General features: G+C 53.0%; 9 protein-coding genes across 9 annotated transcripts; 4 read left to right on the top strand and 5 right to left on the bottom strand.

The window, feature by feature from the left end:
- Positions 1–44: 44 nt before the first annotated feature.
- Positions 45–1,891, bottom strand: COCMIDRAFT_33751 (uncharacterized protein; the record flags this gene model as incomplete). Its single annotated transcript, XM_007686442.1, has 2 exons — positions 45–1,300; positions 1,354–1,891. 2 exons carry the CDS (start codon positions 1,889–1,891, stop codon positions 45–47), a joined length of 1,794 nt encoding a protein of 597 aa, XP_007684632.1.
- Positions 1,892–1,978: 87 nt separating this feature from the next.
- On the bottom strand, positions 1,979–2,140 carry COCMIDRAFT_86112 (uncharacterized protein; the record flags this gene model as incomplete). Its single annotated transcript, XM_007686482.1, has 1 exon — positions 1,979–2,140. A coding segment is annotated over one exon (162 nt), but the record flags the coding sequence as incomplete, so codon positions are not given.
- Positions 2,141–2,643: 503 nt separating this feature from the next.
- On the bottom strand, positions 2,644–4,610 carry COCMIDRAFT_23450 (uncharacterized protein; the record flags this gene model as incomplete). Its single annotated transcript, XM_007686423.1, has 7 exons — positions 2,644–2,670; positions 2,722–3,007; positions 3,060–3,120; positions 3,171–3,754; positions 3,804–3,893; positions 3,943–4,389; positions 4,444–4,610. 7 exons carry the CDS (start codon positions 4,608–4,610, stop codon positions 2,644–2,646), a joined length of 1,662 nt encoding a protein of 553 aa, XP_007684613.1.
- Positions 4,611–5,589: 979 nt separating this feature from the next.
- Positions 5,590–8,342, top strand: COCMIDRAFT_23449 (uncharacterized protein; the record flags this gene model as incomplete). The annotated part of the gene is made up of 5 exons (XM_007686422.1): positions 5,590–5,599; positions 5,654–5,966; positions 6,023–6,998; positions 7,053–8,192; positions 8,244–8,342. 5 exons carry the CDS (start codon positions 5,590–5,592, stop codon positions 8,340–8,342), a joined length of 2,538 nt encoding a protein of 845 aa, XP_007684612.1.
- A 1,280-nt stretch (positions 8,343–9,622) lies between these two features.
- On the top strand, positions 9,623–11,246 carry COCMIDRAFT_86283 (glycoside hydrolase family 47 protein; the record flags this gene model as incomplete). Its single annotated transcript, XM_007686481.1, has 2 exons — positions 9,623–9,855; positions 9,938–11,246. The coding sequence occupies 2 exons, from the start codon at positions 9,623–9,625 to the stop codon at positions 11,244–11,246; spliced, it is 1,542 nt and encodes a 513-aa protein (XP_007684671.1).
- Positions 11,247–11,403: 157 nt separating this feature from the next.
- On the bottom strand, positions 11,404–12,342 carry COCMIDRAFT_86144 (uncharacterized protein; the record flags this gene model as incomplete). The annotated part of the gene is made up of 2 exons (XM_007686480.1): positions 11,404–11,918; positions 11,976–12,342. The coding sequence occupies 2 exons, from the start codon at positions 12,340–12,342 to the stop codon at positions 11,404–11,406; spliced, it is 882 nt and encodes a 293-aa protein (XP_007684670.1).
- A 301-nt stretch (positions 12,343–12,643) lies between these two features.
- COCMIDRAFT_23446 (uncharacterized protein) lies at positions 12,644–15,656 on the top strand (the record flags this gene model as incomplete). The annotated part of the gene is made up of 2 exons (XM_007686421.1): positions 12,644–13,187; positions 13,237–15,656. The coding sequence occupies 2 exons, from the start codon at positions 12,644–12,646 to the stop codon at positions 15,654–15,656; spliced, it is 2,964 nt and encodes a 987-aa protein (XP_007684611.1).
- Positions 15,657–16,333: 677 nt separating this feature from the next.
- Positions 16,334–18,213, bottom strand: COCMIDRAFT_86261 (uncharacterized protein; the record flags this gene model as incomplete). Its single annotated transcript, XM_007686479.1, has 2 exons — positions 16,334–16,702; positions 16,759–18,213. The coding sequence occupies 2 exons, from the start codon at positions 18,211–18,213 to the stop codon at positions 16,334–16,336; spliced, it is 1,824 nt and encodes a 607-aa protein (XP_007684669.1).
- A 1,691-nt stretch (positions 18,214–19,904) lies between these two features.
- On the top strand, positions 19,905–23,173 carry COCMIDRAFT_86286 (uncharacterized protein; the record flags this gene model as incomplete). Its single annotated transcript, XM_007686478.1, has 3 exons — positions 19,905–20,811; positions 20,866–20,963; positions 21,011–23,173. The coding sequence occupies 3 exons, from the start codon at positions 19,905–19,907 to the stop codon at positions 23,171–23,173; spliced, it is 3,168 nt and encodes a 1,055-aa protein (XP_007684668.1).
- Between the last annotated feature and the right edge of the window lie 179 nt (positions 23,174–23,352).

The raw sequence follows: 23,352 nt of genomic DNA, 5'->3' as shown, positions 1-23,352 counted from the left end.
AATACCTACGCCAAAAAGACCAAATGGAAAACCCCATAAAAAAACTAGAAACGGGTAGTCCCCGCTCGTACTAGCGTGCTCGACGACTCACTCGAATTCTTACTTCTCCTTCCACTCTTCGTACTTCTCCCTGAACTCGCAGAGTCTGCCCTCACTCTGGAATTTTGGTCTTGTTCTTTGATTGACCTCAAGATCTTGATACCCTCCTCGGTCTTGCCTAACCGAGAAACTAAAGCAGTGTTCTCGTGCTGTAATTCGCCAATCTGCAGCTTAAGCAGTCTGTTCTCCTGCTGCAAGATATCCAATCGTTGTTTGTACTCGTTACGCTCTCGCTGGATCTTGCTGAGTTGGTTCTTAGCCGCTTCTTTCTGTTGGCGCGCAAGCAGTTTACGAGTCTCTTTCTCTCGACGCTCCTCGAGTTTCCGTATCTCTTTTTGATACTTGTTTTCTTGCTTTCTCTTCTCTTTTTCATGCTTCTCGTTGGCCTTTTGTATTTCTTTCTCCGTCTTAGAACTCTCAGTTTGCAAGTTGGTGTCCAGCTTTTCCTGGGCTTGTTCCAGCTTAATTCTCAGCTGATCCTTCTTTTCTTCAATCTTCTGTAGTTCTTTGGTATGGTGATCGTCTGCTATCGGCAAGGACTGTTGAGATGCTGTAGACGGCGTTGGAATTGATGTATCGATTGGAAGGCCTTCACGCGCAGTAGTAAACTGCTCGGCAGAGGCAAAAGAGTCTGCTGAGGAGGTGCTCGATGAGCTTGCAGAATCGCTGCGCTGTAACTCCAAGTGGTTACTCGGGTACGTGGAGTTTTCCGCGATGCTAACTCCAACCCCAGCAGAAATACCATTCGTATCTGCCACGGACATGGTGCGCGTAACTTCGTGCAGGCTTCCTGTATCGGTTTTGACTTCTAATTCGTCATTCCTCGCGCAGGCCCAGTCAAGAAACTTGACTGCGTCCTGACATATGCTGCTGGGCACATTTCGTTCGACCATGAAGCGAGGTATGCCACCTCCAGGGTCACTGCGTGTAATCATGATCCATTCGACTGGATTAGTCTCTGCGTCGCCGTCTGGCAATGGTATCTCGCGTATCATCTCGACCGACTCGTAGAAACCCCGTACCATGTTACTTCGTGGCGGCGCATTTGGGTGCGAGACAGGTATGGAGACAACCATGAAATGTCGGGGTATCGTGTTAGCGACTTTTGACGCCTCGGTCAGACAACTATCCGAGGTGATGAGGAGGGTAATGAACTCGCGCGGATAGGTTGGTCCTGGAAATTGAGCTGAAAGTTGGTATACTGCGACGTTGTCAGCTGTCTGCACTTCTTGGACTGTATGCCACACTGTATACCTTGTAGCTGTCCTACGCCATCTACAGTCATGTCCTCAAGTCTCTGATCTCCTCCAATACCTCGCACATTGCCCTCGCCCGGACCGCCTTGGACCTTCAAGCTCTCTTCAAACTCGCTCTGCATGGCACGCTTCCATTTATTGAAGCCTAGGCCTTCGTGTACACTTGCCCTCGAGAACCAAGCTCCATGCCTATCCTTCCCGGCCATCTTGAAAACGCTCATCCCCGTAGCGGCATCGGCATTCCCCAGCTTGAGAGGTTTACCCCATGACTTTTGCAGCTCCTCATGTGTCGGAGCTGGTGGAGGTCGCCGTACTTGGGAAATGGTGAGATCCTTAGCGCTCGTTGCGGGTTGTTGCTCGGTTCGCGTCCGTTGTGATGATTCGTAAGGCGTGCCATTGGGAGGCGGAGGTACAGAGTTTGCAATCAGTTCTGCTTTAGCTAGTATATCGGATAAGAATTCCTTGAGATTATCGGTTGGGACGTCACTGAAATCTTTTGGCCTCAGGCAAGCGAGCGCTTCATGCAATTCCGTCATGATGAATACGATTAGGACTTGTTGGTGGGTGAGGGAAGTCCGGAGATGTTGCAGAGAGGACGGACGAAGCAAAAGGTCACGGAAAGCTTAGGCTTTTGGCAACCGCGCCCTGATAGCGGCGAGATTTGCGGACTGTGGAAGTTCCGATGTAGCCGTGGAGCGAACTGGCTGGGTCCGGTGACGGTCGATGAAGTCACTACGACACGGGAGCAAATGTCGGAAGCTATGTGCCTCAGTCTCGCTGAGCGTCTAAAGCATATGCGAATGTAAGTTAGGAGAGCAGTTGGTCGAAACTCAAGGACTCTGATGCACACGACAAGGTACAGCGCGCTCGTATTCCGCGTATCGTTGATTCGACGTCATCCCTGCTCCTATGCGTTGGTTCGCCGTGCACAGGCACAAGGCTGTGGGGTCGCCTGCAACTCCGCCGACATCCCCTCCAACTTCGGAATCACACTTGGTCCGAGGCCGCTACCTACGTCACACCATACACTCTTTTGGGGAAACTTGCGAGATGATCTGGCTCGCCCTGTGCACAGTCGCACAACGCATACACCAGTCCTGTCACTATAGCACTTTGAACAGGACGAACGAAGCTGGTGGCTTATACTATATATAGCTCGAATCGAAAATCACCAGATGACAATTAAAAAGGGTATTCGCAAGTCTATCTCGTCTATGCTAATGCAACCGCCAATTCAACCTATAATACGGAAACAACACAGTGTCTGGAACACTTCTATCACAAGAGACTACACAAGCACGTACAGCGCACACATCTGTCTATAGTTAGCCATCTGCCACCGTTCGGCCGAGATGAGTCAGCTTACCATACTGAGTCCCAAGATCATGCTGCACCAGAACAAGACATTGTTCAGCAATGTACGACCCTTGACCCATTTGCTTCGCTGCAACATGACGATGGGCATCTGAAGCATCATAGCAACGAAGCCATAGCCTCTGAACTTTCTCGTGATGCAGCCCATGACTAGTTCGTGGGCCAGTGCGGAGATGAAAAAGGTGATTACTATAGCCAATGGCCTCGACATGTGGTTCTTGGACGCACTGTAAACGTGTCGACGAAGAAACTGATGCACCGGAATGTTCCACTCGGCACTGTTTGAATACGTTAGATGCTACTTTGAAAGAAACATGTAACAATCCCTACCTGAACTCGAGCCAGTCACAGCTATTCCACCAGTCAGCGTAGAATTGACGATCGGCGAAGCCTGTACAGTGTAAGCGCGGGTATATTATTGTAATTCTGAGAAAGACCTACGCGTGATTTCTGCAAATGCACCCAGGACGTACTCGAAGATGACTAGGAATACCAGGAGGAAGGTAATCATAAAGGGGAACAGCAGACGACCAATCGTCTCACCCATGATCAATGCAAAGTCGGTTGCGCTATTTGAGTTGTGGAGTCGCACAGCCGATACGTCCAGCACTGGAAGTATGAATTCTTCTGCGGTAATAACCATGAGAAAGATGCATCCGAACACAGCCAATGTCTTGTAGAAGACCTCAAGCCAACGAACATGAGTGTTGCGGGGGTACTCGATCTCATAGCAGAGCGTTGGGCAGAAGATGAAATCCACATAGTTGTATAAGGTGAGGTTGTTGGGGTACGAGACATTACCCAAAGGCGACGCAAGCTCCAAGGCAAGCTCCTCGCGCAAGTGGCCAAGGTATTCTGCATTTGGGTCTTTGGGTTCTGACTCGGTCTGAGACGGTGACTTTGGAATCTCGTGTAGATGAGTACGGGGAGTCGGGTATCGAACTGCTGCCACTTTGCTAGCTTGATCAGGTGTGTCGAGGTCGTTCAGGCGTCTTAGCGTTTCGCTGAGATGACCGTTATAGAATCTTAGAAGGTCAGTTTGAGTCAACATTTATAGTTTCGTGGATAGCGTACGCGTATGAGTGCATCTTCATGAAAATTACAAGGAGATGTAGGGTGAAGAAGACCTGGGCCGTCCAGCTCCAATCGCGGATGAACGGATATCTTCATAGTCGTTAGTCTATGGTACAGAATCGGAAAAGCGACGGCTTACGTAGTCCAGAAAGCAAGCCAGATGGCCTGGAAGACGCTCTGTATGGCCATACCATACGTGTTCCAGCGAAGCACTTTGTCTTCGAGGAACAGCTTTTGGAGAGGCAATGACAAGGCCGTACTGCACACCATGGCGCCATCAACCAGGCCAAGCTCAACCACCTTTTCCTTGAACAGCGCCCACTGCCTCATCTGGAACGGATATCCAGTCTCTGTCATGTTTCGGAGCATCGAGGTGATGACCATGATGGCAAGGCCAATCCAGAACAGGACGAAGAAGCCGCGGAAGTCATGGTGGTCGCTGTTTGGGTCAAAGTGCGAGACGCGATTTTGGTAGTGGATAGTAGGGAATATGCGCTGCTTGTGCTGAGCGCGTATCTGTCGGCGCGCAGACGAAGAGGCCTGGACGGAAGGCGGGGCATCGGGGGGTATAGGGGTCGATCTTCCACTGCGGAGTGTCAGTTATCTGCTGCCCCCCAAAAAGCAGACTCTTTATAGGCACCTCGAGAGACCAGAAGCGGCTTCCTTCAGAGTGCCATTTTTATTGAGGCCTTCGTCGCTAAGTTTAGGCTTCAGGAGGTCGATTCTCGTGGGTTTGCGCGGTCGCGGGGAATGAAAGTCGGCGTCCCCATTGTGGTTGTGCGTGTCAACAGAGGTAGATTCAGCCATTGTGGATTCAGCCATCATGAGCAAAGAGTATGCGCATGTCGAGAATGTAAGTAATGGTGCAAAGGGGGATTGAAACGTGGACAGGCCAGAGTATGATCAGCAACCCACACGGCGACTGGTTCTCGGTCCTTATGGGTAGTGGATAATATTGTAGCCAGGCCAGCCTTCCGAACACCCGCGCAGCATGACAAAAACAGGGATCGAGTAGAATGAGGATGGGATCACCACGTGGAGAAGTCTGTCTGGGGGCTGCTTGCGCGCACCCATTCTATCGCGGCGACGGTGCTCTAACATTCGTTAGCTGTCAGGGCCGGTTACATCACAGGTCAGACGCGCTTGCCACCACGGGCAGTGCAGCGGGAATCAAGGACTTTTGCCCAGCCAGCTAGGGCTATCATCATCCGCCCCGTAGTCCGTAGCACTGCGCATAGCCCAAAGGCCGTGATTTGATTCGGCATGCGTGGTGAATGGCCCAAGGCAGAATGCGATAACCGTATGTAGGCGTCTGCGTAGCTGGAACACGCTGGGTGCCTGACTCGCGCGGCGGGCATCCGTCGCCCCCAGCCATATTATGTATGGACGTGTGCAATGGCGGAGACGCCCTGGGCTTATTCAAGTGAGATTGGAGAGAATGGGTTGGATTGATAGCAAGTTGAAGCATCTAGCAAAAGCATCAGGGAGAGATGGTAGCAACCAGCAGCGTTCAAGTGGTTTGGGCTGCCAGCAGCGGTAGCGTGGGTGTTGCCCTCGTTGTCGGTGGGAGGTGCGTCTGCGTCCGACATCTGGAACAAATAACGGCCCGGCCAGGTGGAAGCCGTCCCCCCAAACGTTGTCGACAACCAAGCCCTCCAAAAGGAATACCTCGAGTTGCCCGTGCCCGATTGATCCTACCGAACACACAGCAGCCCTCCGTCCTTCACTCCCGCCTCTCAATCGAGCCTTTGAACGCTGCTTGGGTGGGGTCCAAGAGGCCACTGCAATGGCTTCCTGTACGCCAAGCATCGTACCGCCCGCAGCTATGGACATGTGCTAAGAATTACCAGTGAAGCAGTTTATTCGCAACGTGCGCGCTGCAAAGACGATTGCTGATGAGCGTGCCGTTGTCCAGAAAGAGAGTGCGGCGATCCGCGCCAGCTTCAGGGAGGAAAGCCACGATTCCAATGTGAGGAGGAACAATGTCGCAAAGCTCCTCTACCTCTTCACACTCGGCGAGAGGACCCATTTTGGCCAGATTGAATGTTTGAAGCTGCTGGCTTCTCCCCGCTTTGCGGACAAGCGGTTGGGCTACCTGGGCACCATGTTGCTCCTGGATGAGAACCAGGAGGTCTTGACCCTGGTCACCAACTCGCTCAAGAAGTACGTCCTCCTCCATCGAGCCTGAAGCCATATTGTGTGTACTAATCGAATGGCAGTGACTTGAACCATGCTAATCAGTACATTGTTGGCCTCGCTCTTTGCACACTCGGAAACATTGCATCGGTTGAAATGGCTCGAGACCTGTTCCCAGAAGTCGAAACGATAATATCGAGCGCGAACCCGTATATACGTCGAAAAGCCGCAATCTGCGCAATGAGGATATGTCGAAAAGTGCCCGATCTGCAAGAACATTTCTTGGAAAAGGCCAAATTGCTGCTACAAGACCGCAACCATGGAGTCCTCCTGTGTGGTGTCACTCTGGTGGAGAACCTGTGCCAAGCAGACGAGGATGAGGACGACGAGAATGGCGTACGGGACCTCTTTAGGCCGACCGTACCCAGCTTGGTCAAGATATTGAAGGGGCTATCATCTTCCGGCTACGCTCCCGAGCACGATGTAACGGGCATCACCGATCCCTTCTTGCAGTGCAAGCTACTACAGCTTTTGCGTGTCCTGGCCCGCGGCGATGCTCAGGTCAGCGAACAAATAAACGATATCCTGGCTCAGGTCGCAACCAACACCGACTCTTCCAAGAACGTTGGTAATTCGATTCTCTACGAAGCTGTCCTTACTATCCTCGATATTGAGGCGGATTCCGGACTTCGTGTGCTTGGTGTAAACATTCTGGGAAAGTTCTTGTCTAACAGGGATAACAACATCAGATATGTTGCTCTCAATACCTTGATCAAGGTGGTCGCAGTTGAACCCAACGCTGTACAGCGACACAGGAACACCATCCTTGACTGTCTCCGAGATCCAGATATCAGTATTCGGAGGAGAGCACTTGATCTCAGCTTTACTTTGATCAACGAGAGCAATGTACGGGTACTGATACGGGAGCTGTTGGCTTTCCTAGAAGTTGCAGACAACGAGTTCAAGCCGGTCATGACCTCGCAGATTGGTATCGCTGCGGATCGCTTTGCGCCAAATAAGAGGTGGCATGTTGACACGATGCTACGCGTCTTGAAACTGGTCAGTGACTGAAGCCTTGGAGGAGTTTTTTTCTTTCACTAATATGGGATACAGGCTGGTAACTATGTCAAAGAGCAGATTCTGTCGTCTTTTGTCCGACTAATCGCTACCACACCCGATCTCCAGACCTACTCAGTACAAAAGCTCTACTCTGCGCTCAAGGAAGACATCACACAAGAGGGCCTTACCTTGGCTGGCTCTTGGGTGATTGGAGAATACGGCGATGCCCTATTACGAGGTGGCCAGTACGAAGAAGAAGAACTTGTCAAAGAAGTGAAAGAAAGCGATGTCGTTGATCTTTTTGAGACTATTCTGAACAGCAGCTACGCCGGTTTGATTGTCCAGCAGTACATCATCACTGCATCGATGAAGCTAACCACACGACTGAGCGATCCCGCACAAATCGAACGTTTGCGACGATTACTACAACGATACGCAGCCAACCTAGATGTAGAGATTCAGCAACGTGCAGCCGAGTACGGCAACCTCTTTGGTCACGATCAGATCAGGAGAGGTGTTTTGGAAAAGATGCCTCCGCCTGAGATCCGAGAAGAGTCGCGTGTGCTGGGAGAGGCTACCAAGAAGCGTCACTCGAAGATTGCGAAGAAGAAGCCTGCGCAGGCAGCAACTGAGGATCTACTACTCGATCTCATGGGCGACGCTGGCCCATCTGCTGACGTGAACGGTCCTGCCAACGGGACACAACATAGCCAAGATCTGCTCGCAGACATAATGGGCGGGGCTTCATCACCCCCACAAACGTCTTCCCCGGCGCCACAATCGAATGTCGCTAACATTATGGATCTGTTCAACTCCGGCCCGAGTAGTTCTCCAGCCCCTGCGCAATCCCGGGCGCCCCCACAAGCCGCATCGTCTGACCTACTTGGCGGTCTTGGTGGTATGTCTTCGCCGCCTCCGCAAAACCCGACACCTCCTGTAGCATCTGGTCCGCCCGCACACCCAGCATACAACAAGAATGACCTCCAGATCATGTTCCAGCTCAAGCGTGACGCGAATGCAGTGCAAGTTCTTGCACGATTCCGCAACACTGGGAGCCTCACGCAACTGTCGGGTGTCAATCTACAGGCTGCTGTACCCAAGAGCCAGAAGCTACAGCTGCAACCTATCAGCACAAGCGAATTGGATGGTGGCCAGGATGCGACCCAGCAAATGAGGGTCACAGCCGTTAATGGCGTAAGTCACGCACATATGATCATGCTATGAATACACACTAACGCTCAGCAGCCGCCTCCAGCAAGGCTAAAACTTCGATTGAAGATCAGCTACTCTACAAGCGGAGGAGGTCCCGTCACAGAGCAGGTAGACTGGGTCGAGCCAGTCTGATCGAAAGACATCCATACAACCGATTCTGGTAGTTAGTGTCTTCACATGTAGCGAGCAAACATAGAGCAAATGAACATACCCCCAGGCAAACATGCCACAACTGCATTCCGTGTTCCCCGTCACAATCCCACCGTCACAAAGAATGATCCAAATGTACTGGGAATAAGAATGCAGGAGCGGGTGCCACAAGGTCACCGGGTGCACGGACGCACTTGTCAATAGATCCGGCCGACCATCCGACCCCCGCTAAACATCCAGGCACAACGCTTGTTTGAATGGGCTTGCACATCCCGCATTTCCCCCTCCCATGTACCATGTACTAGTCGCCGAAAGTAACGTATGATGTCGATACACGGGATCTCTCTCTTTTTTTTCTTGCAAACTCCGCATGCATCTGTTTCTACTTGCAGTATGAACTCCCGATCTACTGCTCTCTCTCTCTACATACGCTCTCTCCTTACTTCCTTCTCTCTAGAAAAAAAATTACTTTATTACGTAGCAAATCTGACCTCGATGTAAGACGACACCGCCCTCGCTTAAGTAAGCGGCAGCGGGGGTGTGTGAATTCGGTAGCTCTCAACAAGATCAACCACCCAGGTCTTAAGTAATAATGATGATCCTTACGCAAGGCGGGTTGCGCTGGCTGATGCACCGGTGCATGACGCGCCCGCTGTATGTACCATCTGCACCTCGTTTTACACCAATATGTAACCGAGCATGGTTGGGTCCCCTGGTCATGCGCTGTTAGCACGAGATCGAATCCCCCACTCCCATTCTGCAATGGTGAAATGCACTTACATACTAACATGTTTGGTATGCAGCCCTTTTTTTGCCTGTCCGCAAAGTTCACTGTTACCTTCCTATCTAAGGTAGACATGGGGGCCCTGGGGTTTTGCCAAATATTGATAACCCCAACATTTTCTTTTCGGGGGGGCGTCTGGGGTGTGTCATGGTGTTTGTTTATCTGTCAGCTGATATATATGGGAATGCTGGGTTCTAGGCGATATGATGATCTGCAAGGAAATAACGGGTTGGCGGGCGGTGGAAAATACATATGAAGACTTGTTTGGTCCTCCTACTTATGAGTAGTTTAATCAGGTTTCTTTGCTTTTCGCCATTTTGACTGCCTGACCTCGGATCTAACTTTTATTTTATTTTTCTCTGAACGCGGTGTGGGAAATAGTATTTTACTAGAGAGAGGGACCTCATTGTTTTATTCAAATCCTCGGGTTACTACTCGGACAGGTTGATCTTGTGGTGCTTGACGACGACACATTGCGATGATCCGACTCGGGGTTTTCGCTCTCACGGCTGCTGTAGCATCGTCTCTGCCATCGAATGCACCGGTAGATCTACCGGCGAGGCAGTATAAGGCGCCTCCCGAACTATCGTCGCCAGAAGAAAGAGCACAGGCTGTAGTGAACACATTCAGAGTGAGCTGGGATGGGTACTATACATATGCGTTTCCGAAGGATGAGTTGAAGCCCGTGACGAACAATGGTAGTAACTCCCGGTGAGTAGCAAATATGCATCGATTGAGATCTTGAAGAGCGCTTCAGCAGAGAAAAAAAGAAACACGGCTAACACATCTTCAGAAACGGGTGGGGAGCCTCCGCCGTAGACGCCCTCAGCACAGCACTCATTATGGGCGAGAAAGAAACAGTAAACCAGATTCTAGACCACATTCCAACCATCAACTGGGCTGTTACAGACTCCTCAGTCTCATTGTTCGAAACCACAATCCGGTATCTAGGCGGCATGCTCTCAGGATACGATCTCCTACGTGGACCTCTGGCGCATCTCGCAGACAACCCAGCGAACGTCGAAGCTCTCTTGACTCAATCAATCAACCTAGCAAACAACCTTTCCTACGCATTCGAGACACCTTCGGGCGTACCATGGAACAATCTCGACCTCAGCGCCCGCGGCAACGACGGTAACCCCAACGGCCTCGCAACAATCGGAACCCTCATCCTCGAATGGACACGTCTAGCCGACCTATCCGGAAACCAAACCTACGCAGACATCGTCTCAAAAGCAGAGTCGTACCTGCTCTCCCCTTCCCCAGCATCTGGTGAGCCATTCCCGGGTCTCGTCGGATCCACCATCAGCGTGCAAACGGGCGAATTCACCAACGGTGACGGCGGGTGGGTCAGCGGATCAGATTCCTTTTACGAATACCTCATCAAGATGTACATATACGACCCCAAGTTCTCGCAGCTCAAGGACCGCTGGGTCACCGCTGTAGACAGCAGCATCAAGTATCTAGTCGCACACCCTTCACCACGGCCCGACATTACTTTTCTCGCTGCCTACAACGGCGCACAGCTCAAATTCGACAACCAGCACCTGGGCTGTTTTGATGGTGGAAATTTCATACTAGGGGGCCAGGTACTGGGACGACAGGATTACATTGATTTTGGACTCGAGCTCGTGAATGGGTGCCATGAGACGTATATTAACACTGCGACGCGGATTGGGCCCGAGGTCTTTTCTTGGAATACCACGAACATACCGGCGAACCAAACGGAGCTGTTCGAATCGGCGGGGTTCTGGATTAAGGATGCGAATTACGTGTTAAGGCCTGAGGTCATCGAGTCGTACTACTATGCCTTCCGTGCTACGTCGGATCCAAAGTACCAGGAGTGGGCGTGGGATGCATTTGTTGCGATTAATCAGACGACGAGGGTGGGCAGCGGGTACAGCTCGATTAATAATGTTAATGTGGTTGGGGGAGGCGGGTTCAGCGATTTCCAGGAGAGCTTCTGGTTTGCGGAGGTGCTCAAGTATTCGTATCTGATTCATGCGGAGGAGGCCGAGTGGCAGGTTTCCAAGGATGGGAAGAATGCGTGGGTTTACAATACTGAGGCGCATCCAGTCAAGGTTCACGGGGGAAGCAAGTGAGAGGGAGGATCCCTTCGCAGAGATTATGATTGTGAAGGCTGTTGCTGTCTAGACCATTCATATATCCATTGGTGCGATGCATGCTTCAGGGTAATGGTATTGACGACATTTTCGCCGGGTATAATGCGATCGGTCATGTTGTAATAAAAGTGACATGTTACTCGAAGAAACCACCATCACTTTCCTCTGCTTCTTCCTGAGCTTGAACACCCAAAGCTCTCCTCTCGCGGCGGTTCTTTGCTGCAGCAAGTTTCTCTGCTATCTTCTTTTCCTTGCTCTTGATAGCGTGATCCGGCTTCTTGTTCTTCTTTTCCTTTACAGGCGCTGGTGCTGGCAGATCCTCCTTTCTATTCCTCAGTGCATCCAGTGTGCCTTTTTCCATGGCTTCCTCAACAGTCTTCCACATGGCTACATCTCCCTTGGGCCCGTCAACTTCGCGATTCGGTTTGTCGCCAGAATCACCCTCCCCGCTCTCATCCGAATCCGCTTTTTCCTTTTTTGATTTTGGGTATAGAGAGGCATATGGCTTCATCAACGGATAGTATATGGCGTAGTTGACATCGACTTCGGCATTGTGAACTTTTTGCGCAAGTTCCTGCTTCTTTTCCTCGTCCTCTTCGCCTTGTAGCTCCTTCTTCAGCTTCTTGAGTATGCGCGTGCCCTTTTGACGATCTGCGCGCGTTAGCAATACAATCTTTGTAGATGCGTTTTGACCAAGGAATATCATACCAAAAAATCGTACCTGGTGGTACTTTCCGATCATTTTCTTCCTATACTCGGCTTCCCTACTACTCTCCATCTTCTCTCTCAGCTCATGCTCACACGCCTCCAGCTCCCTCTCCCTCTCTATCCGATTGCTTGCCGACATCTTGTGGTCGCCCACATTGTCGACATGCGCCAATAGACGCCTCAAGTCCCGTATCCTGCTCTTCAGCGCATGGGTGCTGGTGCTCTTGTCGATGTCACTGGACACCTGTGGTCGCTTCTTCGGTTTTTGGTGACCTGACCCTGGCTTGAAAGCGCGATGTCTTTTGAACGGCTTGGGCGCGGAATTTGAGGCTTCGGAAGCTTCGGCGTATTTGCGCTTTTGCGACATTGTGGCAGACTGAGGATGAATGGTGTTGGCCAGGAAAGTTTTAGGATTGAGCAAAGGGAAGTTTTAGTGGGGCGGCAGAATTAAGGTTATCTGACCGCCCGGCCTGCGCCAAGGTGGGTCACGCGTCGGGCGTTCACCCATGGTCGTCCATGTTGCAAGCAACTGATACAAGAACACAATGTCTATGGATTCACTCATTCGTTGCTGCTTCAAATCGCTCGTTAATGGCTAATGACACTTTCATAACCTCAGAAAATCGCCAATTTGAACTGTAGCACAGCCACGGTTACTGACTGGTGAAATGGAGGCGGCAATCAGGTGGTCACCACACTCGACGCAGGCCGATCCTCGGTTTATAATCATCGACATTGCAAGCAATCGACTACGCTTGTGTCAGATTGATGAGTTCAATAAGAGCAAGGTCAATTACAAACAAATATGTATCCGCGACAAGCTGCCAAACTACACGGCCTTTGACTGGTCGAAGAAAGACCCCAATGTGGTTGCGATAGGATCAACTTCTGGAGAGGCTACCCTTGTTGCACTTGACCCAGAAAAGCCTGACAGCGACTACATACACTCTTTCTCGATACGACACCAAAGGAAATGCAACGCAATTGCCTTTAGCTCGAAGAACCTCTTGGCTGCTGGTCTGGACAGGGTGCGCAATGATGTCTGCCTCAACATCTACGATATGAATGATTCACGAGTCACGGCCAAGGACGAGCCGTACAAGAAACTGGCAAGCTCGGAGGCCGTTTCGAGTATCAAGTTCTTTGATAGGCAACCGGAAATGCTCGTGGCTGGTGTGTCAAGGCAATATGTGCGCATCTATGATTTGAGAGGTGTGTATGCATAGCGATAGCGAATTTCAGTCTTGCTCATACCATACAGACTCTAGTACAACAGGCATTGCACAGTTCCAGACACGTCAAGTACATAACATTGCCATAGATCCCATGGACGAGAACTACTTTTTGTCAGCGGGATCAGCAGGTGATCCAACTGTGACAGTATGGGATGCACGCTTCGTCAAACAGCGAGCAACTTCTGGCGACAACACGAGCAGCGGTGCCGTCTTAGACTTCAAGCCTATAGTGGACAATTCCCAATCCGCATCAATATGGAGTCTCCGATATTCTGGAACCAAGAGGGCAACGTTCGGTGTGCTGGCCAACACTGGCGAATTCAAAGTCATTGAACTTGCTCAGCACTCCCACCAGCCCACAGAAACTGCAGATACTCCGTTTGCACGTGCATGGGCGTCTCCGTACTATACCAAAGCAATGCACCACTTACGGTACCCAGCGCATGGCAAGGAGTATCGGCAAAGTAACAAACAACGTATAGTAGCGTACGACTTTATGAGCGTTGGCAGCCCACTTGAAGGACAATGTGCATTGGGTCTTCATTCCAACCGCGAGGTCGAAGTGCTCAAAGTACCACTGTCGCCTCCACGACTCAACGTCAGTGCTTTCGAGGAGATTTACAAAGACCGCACTTGCATTGCCAAGGCGACTCCACCAAACGGCACAGTGGCCGAAGACATGATTGCGTTGCAGAAACGAGCACTGCGCGAAAAGCAGAGAAGTGATGCTGGAAGCGAAGCAGATCTGTCAGCGAGCATAGACAGTTCACAGATAAGTGCTAGCCAACCGGAGCTCCCTCGACTTGAAGAGGGACTCGACGTCAAAATTCCACTTTCAGATTTCCTCGCTATACTCCAAGTACCCAAAAGACGAGTGCAGGAGGGTTACTCGCTCAACTGTGCTAAGAATAAAGCGATCGTCGCCAACAACCCGCTACTGGTCGATGCATGGACATTAGTAGAAAGAATGGACGCCCACGCTTCAGGAGATGGCATGGTAGGCAACGGACTCGACCTGAAATACCTCGGTGTAAGCTCGATATGGGCCAATGAACTGACAATGTACGACGAACGACTGATCGACCCGGACGCAAAAACAAGCCAAGAAATGTTCCACGGTGCGGTGAAGGAAATCGTCGAAGCAATGGAACTACCACCATTCCAAGGCGTGTCCACCGAATACCCGGAGAACCGCCAACTCTGCCTCAGTCTCTGCGGTTGGTCACTGGAAGAATCCGGCGTCCAAAAGACATGCGACGATCTCGTTTCCACCGGCGAAATCTACAAAGCCATTGTCCTCGCCGTCTTCCAAGGCTACAAAGACATTGCCCTGGCACTCCTCCGCAGCACACTGACAGCAAAGAAACTCCCAAAAGACGACATCAGCCTCGCAGCCGTCATAGCCTGCGCCTCACCATCCTCGGGCGTCTCCGCCGACCAACGCGAAGCCTGTGCCTGGATGGCCGACATGACACCAAACCCATACCTCAAATCCCTCCTAACCTACTTCATAACCGGTGACTGGACCAGCGTAGTCCACATGCCGCAAATCTCCCTCCACGACCGCGTCGCCGTAGCCCTAAAATACCTCCCAGACTCCTCCCTCTCCACCTTCCTCACTTCTACCACAAATATTGCCATCCGCACCGGCGACATATCCGGACTCCTGCTAACCGGCCTGACCGCGCGCTCTCTCGACCTCCTCACAGTCCACATATCCCAGCAACCCAGCTCAGGCCTGCAAAACGCAGTTTTACTCCTCAGCCGCGCTTGCCCTCTGTACATCCAAGACCCCCGCTGGACCCTCTGGAAAGACACATACCTCGAGCACCTCCAAACCTACCGCACCTTCCTCGAACGTACCCGCTACATAAAAGAACACAACCAACTCTCCGTCACACGCGAGGGCCGCAGCGTAAACAAACCGCAACAACCCAGCCTCACAATCCGCTGTCTAAACTGCCAACAAAACCTCGCCCTGAGGAAAGATGCAAAAACCGCAAAAGGACGCTTACTTCCTACCTTTACTTCCACCACCACCACCACCACCGCCGCCCCTGGTGCAGCCGCACCTGCGGGACCGGGAGTAGGACATCACCCCCACCATCACCACCACCGCACCTCCTTCGCCGCCAAACCCTCGTCCTCACAGCCCCCCGCCAAACCCGCCAAACCCTCCTTCTCATCAACACCCGGTCTCCACTGCCCAAACTGCTCGGCTCAAATGCCCCGCTGTGCCCTCTGCATGCTGTGGCTCGGCACCCCGGATCCAGCCCGCCAGGGCGGGTACGAGACACTAAAAGGAGAGGATCGAGAGGCTCGCCTCATGGTTTTCTGCATGAGTTGTACGCATGGCTTTCATGGGCATCATGCGAGGGATTGGTTTGCAAGGCATGCCATGTGTCCCGTGCCGGATTGTGGGTGTATGTGTGGGTTGATGAGGTGAGGGGGGGGGGGGGTTGGGAGGGTTTGTGGGAGAGAGAGAGAGAAGGGGGAGATGGGGATGGAAGAAGGGATACGTATGTGTGTGTATTGAGTGATGTAAGTTAGAGGAATGAATAAGAAAGTTTGGTGTATCTTTGTACATGTTCAAGGGAAAAAAAGAGAAAAAAAGTCTCGGAATCATTCATTGGTTCATTCATACAAGATACCTTTACTTTGTTCTCTTTAGTACAGAAAATTGTTTGCTTTGTTGCTAGCGCTTTCTGGTATTGCTTCCTCCTCCTCCTCCTCCTCCTCCTCAACTCTTTTTATTCTTACTCTTACTCTCTCTTTCTTTCTCTCTCTCTCTCTCTCTCTCTCTCTCTTCACAATAATTAAGAAACACAAAACTTCAAACATAGAGGGTATAATCATGCCCCGCATCAGCGCGGGAAAGGGAAACCCCCAATTCCAGGGCCAAATCATTTCCGTTGTTTTTCCACGTCTTTTTGTTCGTGAAAATAGACCAGACCAGAACCAGAACCAGACCAAACCATGTTTCCCATGTACGCGCTAACAATGCCACAAAAGACCGCAAATAACACAGCCGCAAAACAACAACAACTCCTGATATATGCTAATGAAGGGAGAGGGGGAAGAAAGATCATGAGACAATGATGGGAGAGCTCGACTGTTTCAGAACTAGTCCTGACCCGCCATTTCGCTGTCGTTGCCAAACTCGTCTTCCTCGTCAATGGCCATGATGTTCGCCTGTGCTGTCATGGTCATCATGTTGTCGCCTTCGTCGTCTTCATGGTACATGGTACCGTTGTCATTGCCAAAGCCATCGGTCTCACGATCCACATCTTCTCCGCCGTTGGTGTTCATAAAGACACGGAGACGCTGAACCCCGATACCGCTGAAGACGCAAAAAACTTCGCGCTGGTGGTCGTTAAACTCCGCAGGTGCTTCTCGGCAAAAGGCGAGAAGGTCTTCGCGTAGAAAAGCTTGGATGCCGGTAAGAGAAAGATGGGTCAGGCGGGGGCAGTTGTTTAAGAGAGCGTGGATGCCCTAGCATTGTTAGTAAGAAGTACTATAATGAAATGAGGGGGGGAGAAAAAACTTACAGCCAGTGACAGGTTGATGCAGTAACTCAGATGCACTCTCTCGAGCACACTGGGGGCAATAGGACCAGAAGTGCCGATTTGCTTTGGCTTGGCAAGGGCGAATATGCTGCGGTCTGTGATGGCGGCACACTTGACCAGGCCAATGCGCTTGAGCTTGGGTAAGCTTGCAAGCTGGGTGACGGAAGCGTCTGTCAGGGCCGTGCAGCAGGCCAGGTCAATGTAGCGGATGCGGTTACAAAGCTTGACTAATTGCGCAACACCAACATCTGTAATGCGCGAGCAGTGGCCAAGGTGGATGTAGTGCAGGTTCTTGCCGAGGCGTGTAATTGCCATGACGGCTCGGTCCGTAATGTTGCGGCACTTGGCGAGGACCAGGTTGCGGAGTCTTGGGGCGGCTTGGATGATCTTTTGAACTCCGGCGTCTTGAAGTTCCCCGCAGTCGGTGAGATCAAGAATGCGTAAGCAATCATAGGTTGCTTCTGCCGGAAGGCGCAGGAAGGCCTGGTCGGTGATTTTGGCGCAGTGAGCCAGGCGCAGTTCGCGGAGATTAGGGCCTTCGGTAATGAGGGTCGTGATGGATGCGTCGTCGAGGTTCTTACAGTCGTGGAGGTCAATCTCAAGCATGTAGCGGCAATTCCGGGCAAAGGCAATGATACTCCTGTCACTAAGCTGGGAGCAGCCATTGAGTTTGAGGCGCTTGAGATGCCTGCAGCTCTTAGCGACAGCCTCGAGCGACTCGTCGGTGATTTTTTTGCAGTTTGTAATGTTGAGACCTTGCAGGCGCACAGCGTGCTGTGCCAGAGTGAGCATGGTCTTGTCGGTGATGGACTCGACATTTGTGACGTCGAGGGCGAGGATGTATCTGTTGCCCTCGAGCATGGCCTCGAGACTCAGGTCGGTGAGTTTTGTGCAGTTGGTCAGCGTCAGGCGCTCAACACGCTTGCAGCTGGAGAGTGGCTTGAGGGTGCCGTCGCTGACCTCGTGGCCGAGGGTGGCAAGATTCAGACGCTTGATAAGACTGCTGTAGTCGAAGAAGCTGTTGAAGGTCTGAACGGTGCGGATGACGCTCTGGACGTTTGACCATTTATTTGTCGAGGGGCGGTGCCACAGTAGGCCGACGCTGTTGCCGGCCCATGTCTTGGAAACAAGCATGCAGTTCTTGAGGTCGGTGGGGGAGGAGAGTTTTGCGAAGACAGCGATCATCAGCTCGGCGGGGAGGCGGGAGATGGGCGAGACGCGGTTCTGCTCTTCGATGGCGCGCCTGCGGGCATCGTCGTCCGAGTCTGGCGACAGTGAGGGGGCGAGTGAGGAGAGGGAGTCGTTTGACTGCAGCATGACCGAGTCCTTGTCCTCGTCGTCGTCGAAGCCACGCTCGGGCGAGGTGGAGGCGGACGAGTCTGAGCGTGAGGCGCTGGCATCTCGCTGGGGTCGGCGCGAGTGTCTGACGCGGGCCATGTTTGGGTGTTGGGCCACGGCCATGGTAGTGGTAAGGGTGGGCTCACAAGGGTTTGTGGTGGGTGGGTGGGTGTGTGTAGTGTGAGGTGCGGGGGGGGTTTGTTTGTAGTGTGGTCTGCGGGTAGGGTATTAGGGTTGTTGCGGGTGCGGAATGCGGAATGCGGATGGGGCGGTTGGGGGGGGGTCGAGTCAGGCAGAGATGCAGGCAGGCAGGCGGGAGGAGGCTGACGACGCAGACATGCACAGCACAGCACAGCACAGCACAGCACAGCAACAGGAGGAGGACAGTGACAGCGGCAGTGACAGTGGCAGTGGTAGGACGAGAGAGCAGAGGCGGAGGGCGGCGCTAAATATGGGATTGTGTATGTGTGTAAATATACGTGGGCACGCGAGTAGACTACGTACGTCGACAGGGCCTTTCAGGGCTCAGCAGCGCAAGGCCGTGGGAAACAAAGGGTTTCACGGAGGCTGGGCAGTGACGAAAGAGTGGTTGCTGGCCCAGGAGCAGCATCATCAGTGCCATTCTTGTCGTCGGCCCAACGCCGCCATGCCGTCACATGGCCGCCAACGGCCCTGGACTGCGCCCTCTCCTCCCTCTGCCACGGCGACTGTCTCTGCCTCCCACCAAATGCATGCCGGTGCCAGTGCCAGTGCCAGTGCCAGTGTCAGTGCCAGTGCCTCATCTCGTCGGCATCACGGCTGCCTCGAGCCCCGACATTTGCCCTGCGCTGGTTAAGACTTGATCCCCCCCTCCCCACACGTTTCAGGGCTGCCAAAAGCAATTGCCAGTGACACAGGCACCTGGCCATGTACCTGCTCTCACACTACATGGCATGGCATGCTTGTGTCCTGTCTGCTCAGGTACCGCCGTCCGCCTCTCTGTGGCATCGCCTCGTCATCGCCCAGACGTGTTCGCCTGCCCTGCCTGCCGGCCTGCCTTGCCTGCAGCGTGGATCCGGCGACGTGTCGAAAGGGCTCAACAACAGTAGTAGCAGCAGCAGCAGCAGCAGCAGCAGCAGCAGCAGCAGCATCGTGGTGCTAAACACGTTGGCAGCAAAGACTACTTGGGTGCCATGTACCGTGTATGGGTGGATTTATGGATGGATATGCACACGTACATGGACAGTAGACACAGACACCTCATCTGCTACTCCAAGTCGACTCGTCCATATCATGCCTCTCCACCTCTCCACCGCCTCACGCCGTCAGGCTGCCACGGCCCGGCCCAATCAGGAGCCGGCGAGTGAAACTGGTCGTGGGGCTTGGCGACACATAGCCATGGTCATGTTGCTTCTCTCGCACTGGCAGCCCTCGGGTTCGCGCCTGGCCAGCCCACCAGCACCTGTCGAGCAGTGCGTGACTTGGGATGCCGGCCCTAGGACATGTCATGGACCGGCTAGACAATATACACACCCACCCACATGTGCATACATACACATACACTTACATGAACTGTGACGTTGCCCAACCGTGGCTTTGCCCATGCCCACCAGCTTGCAGGGGTCCGTTCACGACCCTCGCTCCCCCATTACACCCATCTCGGGCGCATGCCACCTCTATTCACCACCACACCTCTCCTGCCCCTCCGCCACCTGCTGGCCCGCCCTGTCCTGCTGCCTGTCTTCTCGATGCCAAACACATAGCCTCCCCGTCCTCTGCCTGCTCTGCTGCAGCCTTCCTCACCGCCCATCATGTCGTCGGCTCGCTATGCTCCCTCGCACGCCATGCCCATGGCCCAACAGGCCGCATACCGCGCCCCAGGCCCCGTTGCCGTCTCCAATGCGCCCCCGGGCACTTTTGCCCCGGGCACAAAAGTCCAGGTCGGCAACCACCGCGTCACAATCGAAAAGTACCTGTCCGAGGGTGGCTTTGCCCACGTCTACCTCGTCCGCGTACCAAAGTCGGATCCAAAGACGCCAGAGACTGCAGTCCTCAAGCGCGTGGCATGTGCGGACAAGGACGCCCTCGCAAACATGCGCACAGAGGTCGAGACCATGAAGAAGCTCAAGGGCCACAGCAAAATCGTTACCTACATGGACTCGCATGCATCCCAACTCAAGTCGGGCGGATACGAGGTCTTCCTGCTCATGGAGTTTTGCTCGGGCGGTGGCCTCATCGACTTCATGAACACCAGGCTGCAGCACCGCCTGACAGAGCCCGAGATCCTGCACATATTTTCCGATGTGGTCGAGGGTGTTGCGACCATGCACTACCTCAAACCACCCCTCCTCCACCGTGATCTCAAGGTCGAAAACGTCCTCATCACCACCGTCGGCGGCAACAAAGTATACAAGCTCTGTGACTTTGGCTCCACTGCTCCCCCGCGCCCACCCGCCTCGACTGCCGCTGAAGGGAGGCTGATTGAAGAAGACGTCCAACGCCACACCACCCTCCAGTACCGCAGTCCCGAAATGATTGACGTCTACCGCAAGCAGCCAATCGACGAAAAGAGCGACATCTGGGCCCTGGGCGTCTTGCTATACAAACTGTGCTACTACACTACGCCCTTTGAAGAGGTGGGGCAAATGGCCATTTTGAATGCCTCGTTCAAATACCCGGCATACCCTCAGTTTTCAGACCGCATAAAGGCACTCATAGGTGTGTAGGGCTGTAAGAAATAGCCTTCTTGCCATGGCTAACCCTTTGAAACAGGTTCCATGTTGCGCGAAAACCCCCAGCATCGACCAAACATTTACCAGGTCGTTGCCGAAGTCTGCTCAATGCGCCACCGACCAATTCCCATCAAAGACGTATGTATAAGATACTGGTTCGACTGTCTGCTGCTAAGACATGCTAGATCTATACTGGCAGGACCCAATCAGAAACCCGCCAGAACCAGCAGCTACCTCCTTCGGAGCCTCAGGTCTCTACACCCCCTCCTGTCGTGGGTCTGCAAAGAGTTGCTCCCACTGTCCAGGTCCAACAGTTGCCAGATATAACGCCAATGAGGAGAGGACGGCCTACTGGACCAACAGACCAACCCCCACCAGGAGTCAGGCCCAGCCCATCGCCTATAAGGGGAACTACCTCAGACCCCTTTGCGGCACTAGACTCTCAAGATGTCCAAGTGAGGCGTGCTGCTGCCGACGAGCTTGCATCTCGCTTTCCCTCGCTGGACGAGTTTTCCCTGTTGCACGATCGTGGCCAAAAGTTTGAATTTGGCGAAGCGCCTACATCTTCTGACCCGGCACTGTCCAAGCGGGTCACAGAAGCACTGGCAGACGAAGCCTTTGCATCTCCTTCACCCCCAGCTGTCGACTCGACACCTGGAGTGAAGCCTTCGACTGTCTCCTCAGCGGGCATTTCCAGATCTACATCACTAAGGAAATCTGCGCCCCGTGAGACCAATGATAGCCCGCATTCTACCAACAACCAGGGCATACAGCAGCCCATTCCACAGAGAGTCAACATGGTATCTACTGGCGTGCAAACATCTCCGCGGGCATCTCCCGTTCCTTCACAAAAGTACCCAGACGTCAACAGCCGCCCAATCTGGAAGGTTCCTCTGACCTCGCAACACAGCCGAACCATGAGCCATACGCGCTCGTTTGAAAAACCACCGCCAAGCCCTCTTTCCAGTCCAGCACTAAAGCCTGATTTCGCTTTGCCCCCGCGCCCAGTGCTGGAATCAAGATCAAAGTCTCAGCTCACTATTCCGAGATCACCTGCATCGGCAAGGCCCTCGTTGGAGAGCCAGCGCCCATCAAACATGGAGCTTGGGTCTGCTATAGATCGATCGAGGTCTGCAAACTCAAATTCGCGTCCAGTCAGCATACACGTAGAGTCGAACCTCGACTATCTACGTGATCGAGAAATGGCGGGCGGTCGCAGCTTCGATGCTCCATCGTTGCTACGCCGTACAACTTCAAATGCAGTAGATGATGCAGAGCCTGAAGAAATCAATGTCCGATCGAGCGTAGACTTTCTCCGAAGCATCGAGCAGGAAGAGCATGGCCACAAGCATCGCCGCAGCAGTTCACACTCCAAGCACGGCAAACGCGGAAGCTTGACCAACATTGTCAAGGGCAAGTTTGGCGATGCTTTCCGGCGTTTTGAGACAACCCACAAGACACCTGAGCATGAGCGTGATCAGCCGCCTCTGACCCCAGTCGATCACCAACACCTGAGCTCCAAGGGTGGCCTGACCCCTATTGCTGGCTCGGAGACCACAGGTGGATTAAGCGACGATGACCGCAGCGCCATTGACGAAACGCAAGACCTGTCACCAGAGGTCCGAAGGGAGTTGGAAAAGAGACAATTGGCAGAGGAAGAACGCCGCGTAGAAGCCGCAGCAGCAGAGTACAAGCAACGAGTGGCATCCCAGGCCCAAGGAAAAGTAAAGCCCGGCCCATCCAAAGCTTCAACCATCCAAGACCGTGTCAAGAACCTCTTGGACGAAAGCAGCAAACCAACCCCCACCAACCGCACCGCCGAAGGCTACGGCAAATACACCGACACCGGCAAACCCTTGCCCCTACGACCCCAGGACCAAAGCGGCACACCCTCCCGCACTCAACCTCCCGTCATCGCCCGTAAACCTGTAAACGTGCCTTCTCCTCAGCTCCAGCAGCAACCAGACATGTCCTACACCAAACCCTCCTCAATCCGACCCAACATGCCTCCACCCGTTCCCTCTGCATCCGCCCCCCCAACAATCAACAACATGCGCAATCCTTCTGGCCCGCCTCCCCGCGCCCCGCCCAAACCAAAAGCCCTGCAAACGGGTACACCTGGTTCTTCTCCCCTCTTGGGATCTACCTCTCCTACCAAGACTTCTGCTGCAAAGGATAATATCATCACTGGCAACAACAAACCCCTACCGTCGTCTTCGTCGTCGTCGTTGGTGAATCAGCATGCTGATGAGCTCGATGTCGATACGTTTAGTAAGCGTTACCCGAGTTTGAGTGGGTTGGAAATGGTGGAGACGGAGATTCCGAGGGGGAGAGTGAGGGATGTGTAGGGTTTACTTGACCCTTTTTTTTTGTGTGCGTGTGTGTGTTGAAAGGATCGATGTTGGGGGGGGGGGGAAAGTTGGTGAGGGAGGGTAGTTGGAAGGTAGATGATGTTGTTGTTGTTTTTGAAGTAGGAAATAGATGGATGTGAGAGATGAGAGTTTGGTGGAAGGGGTGGATGGGGGAA

Source organism: Bipolaris oryzae (genome assembly GCF_000523455.1).
Source record: "Bipolaris oryzae ATCC 44560 unplaced genomic scaffold scaffold_19, whole genome shotgun sequence".
NCBI classification, from domain to species: Eukaryota; Fungi; Ascomycota; class Dothideomycetes; order Pleosporales; family Pleosporaceae; genus Bipolaris; species Bipolaris oryzae.
This window is presented reverse-complemented; position numbering and strand designations above follow the sequence as displayed.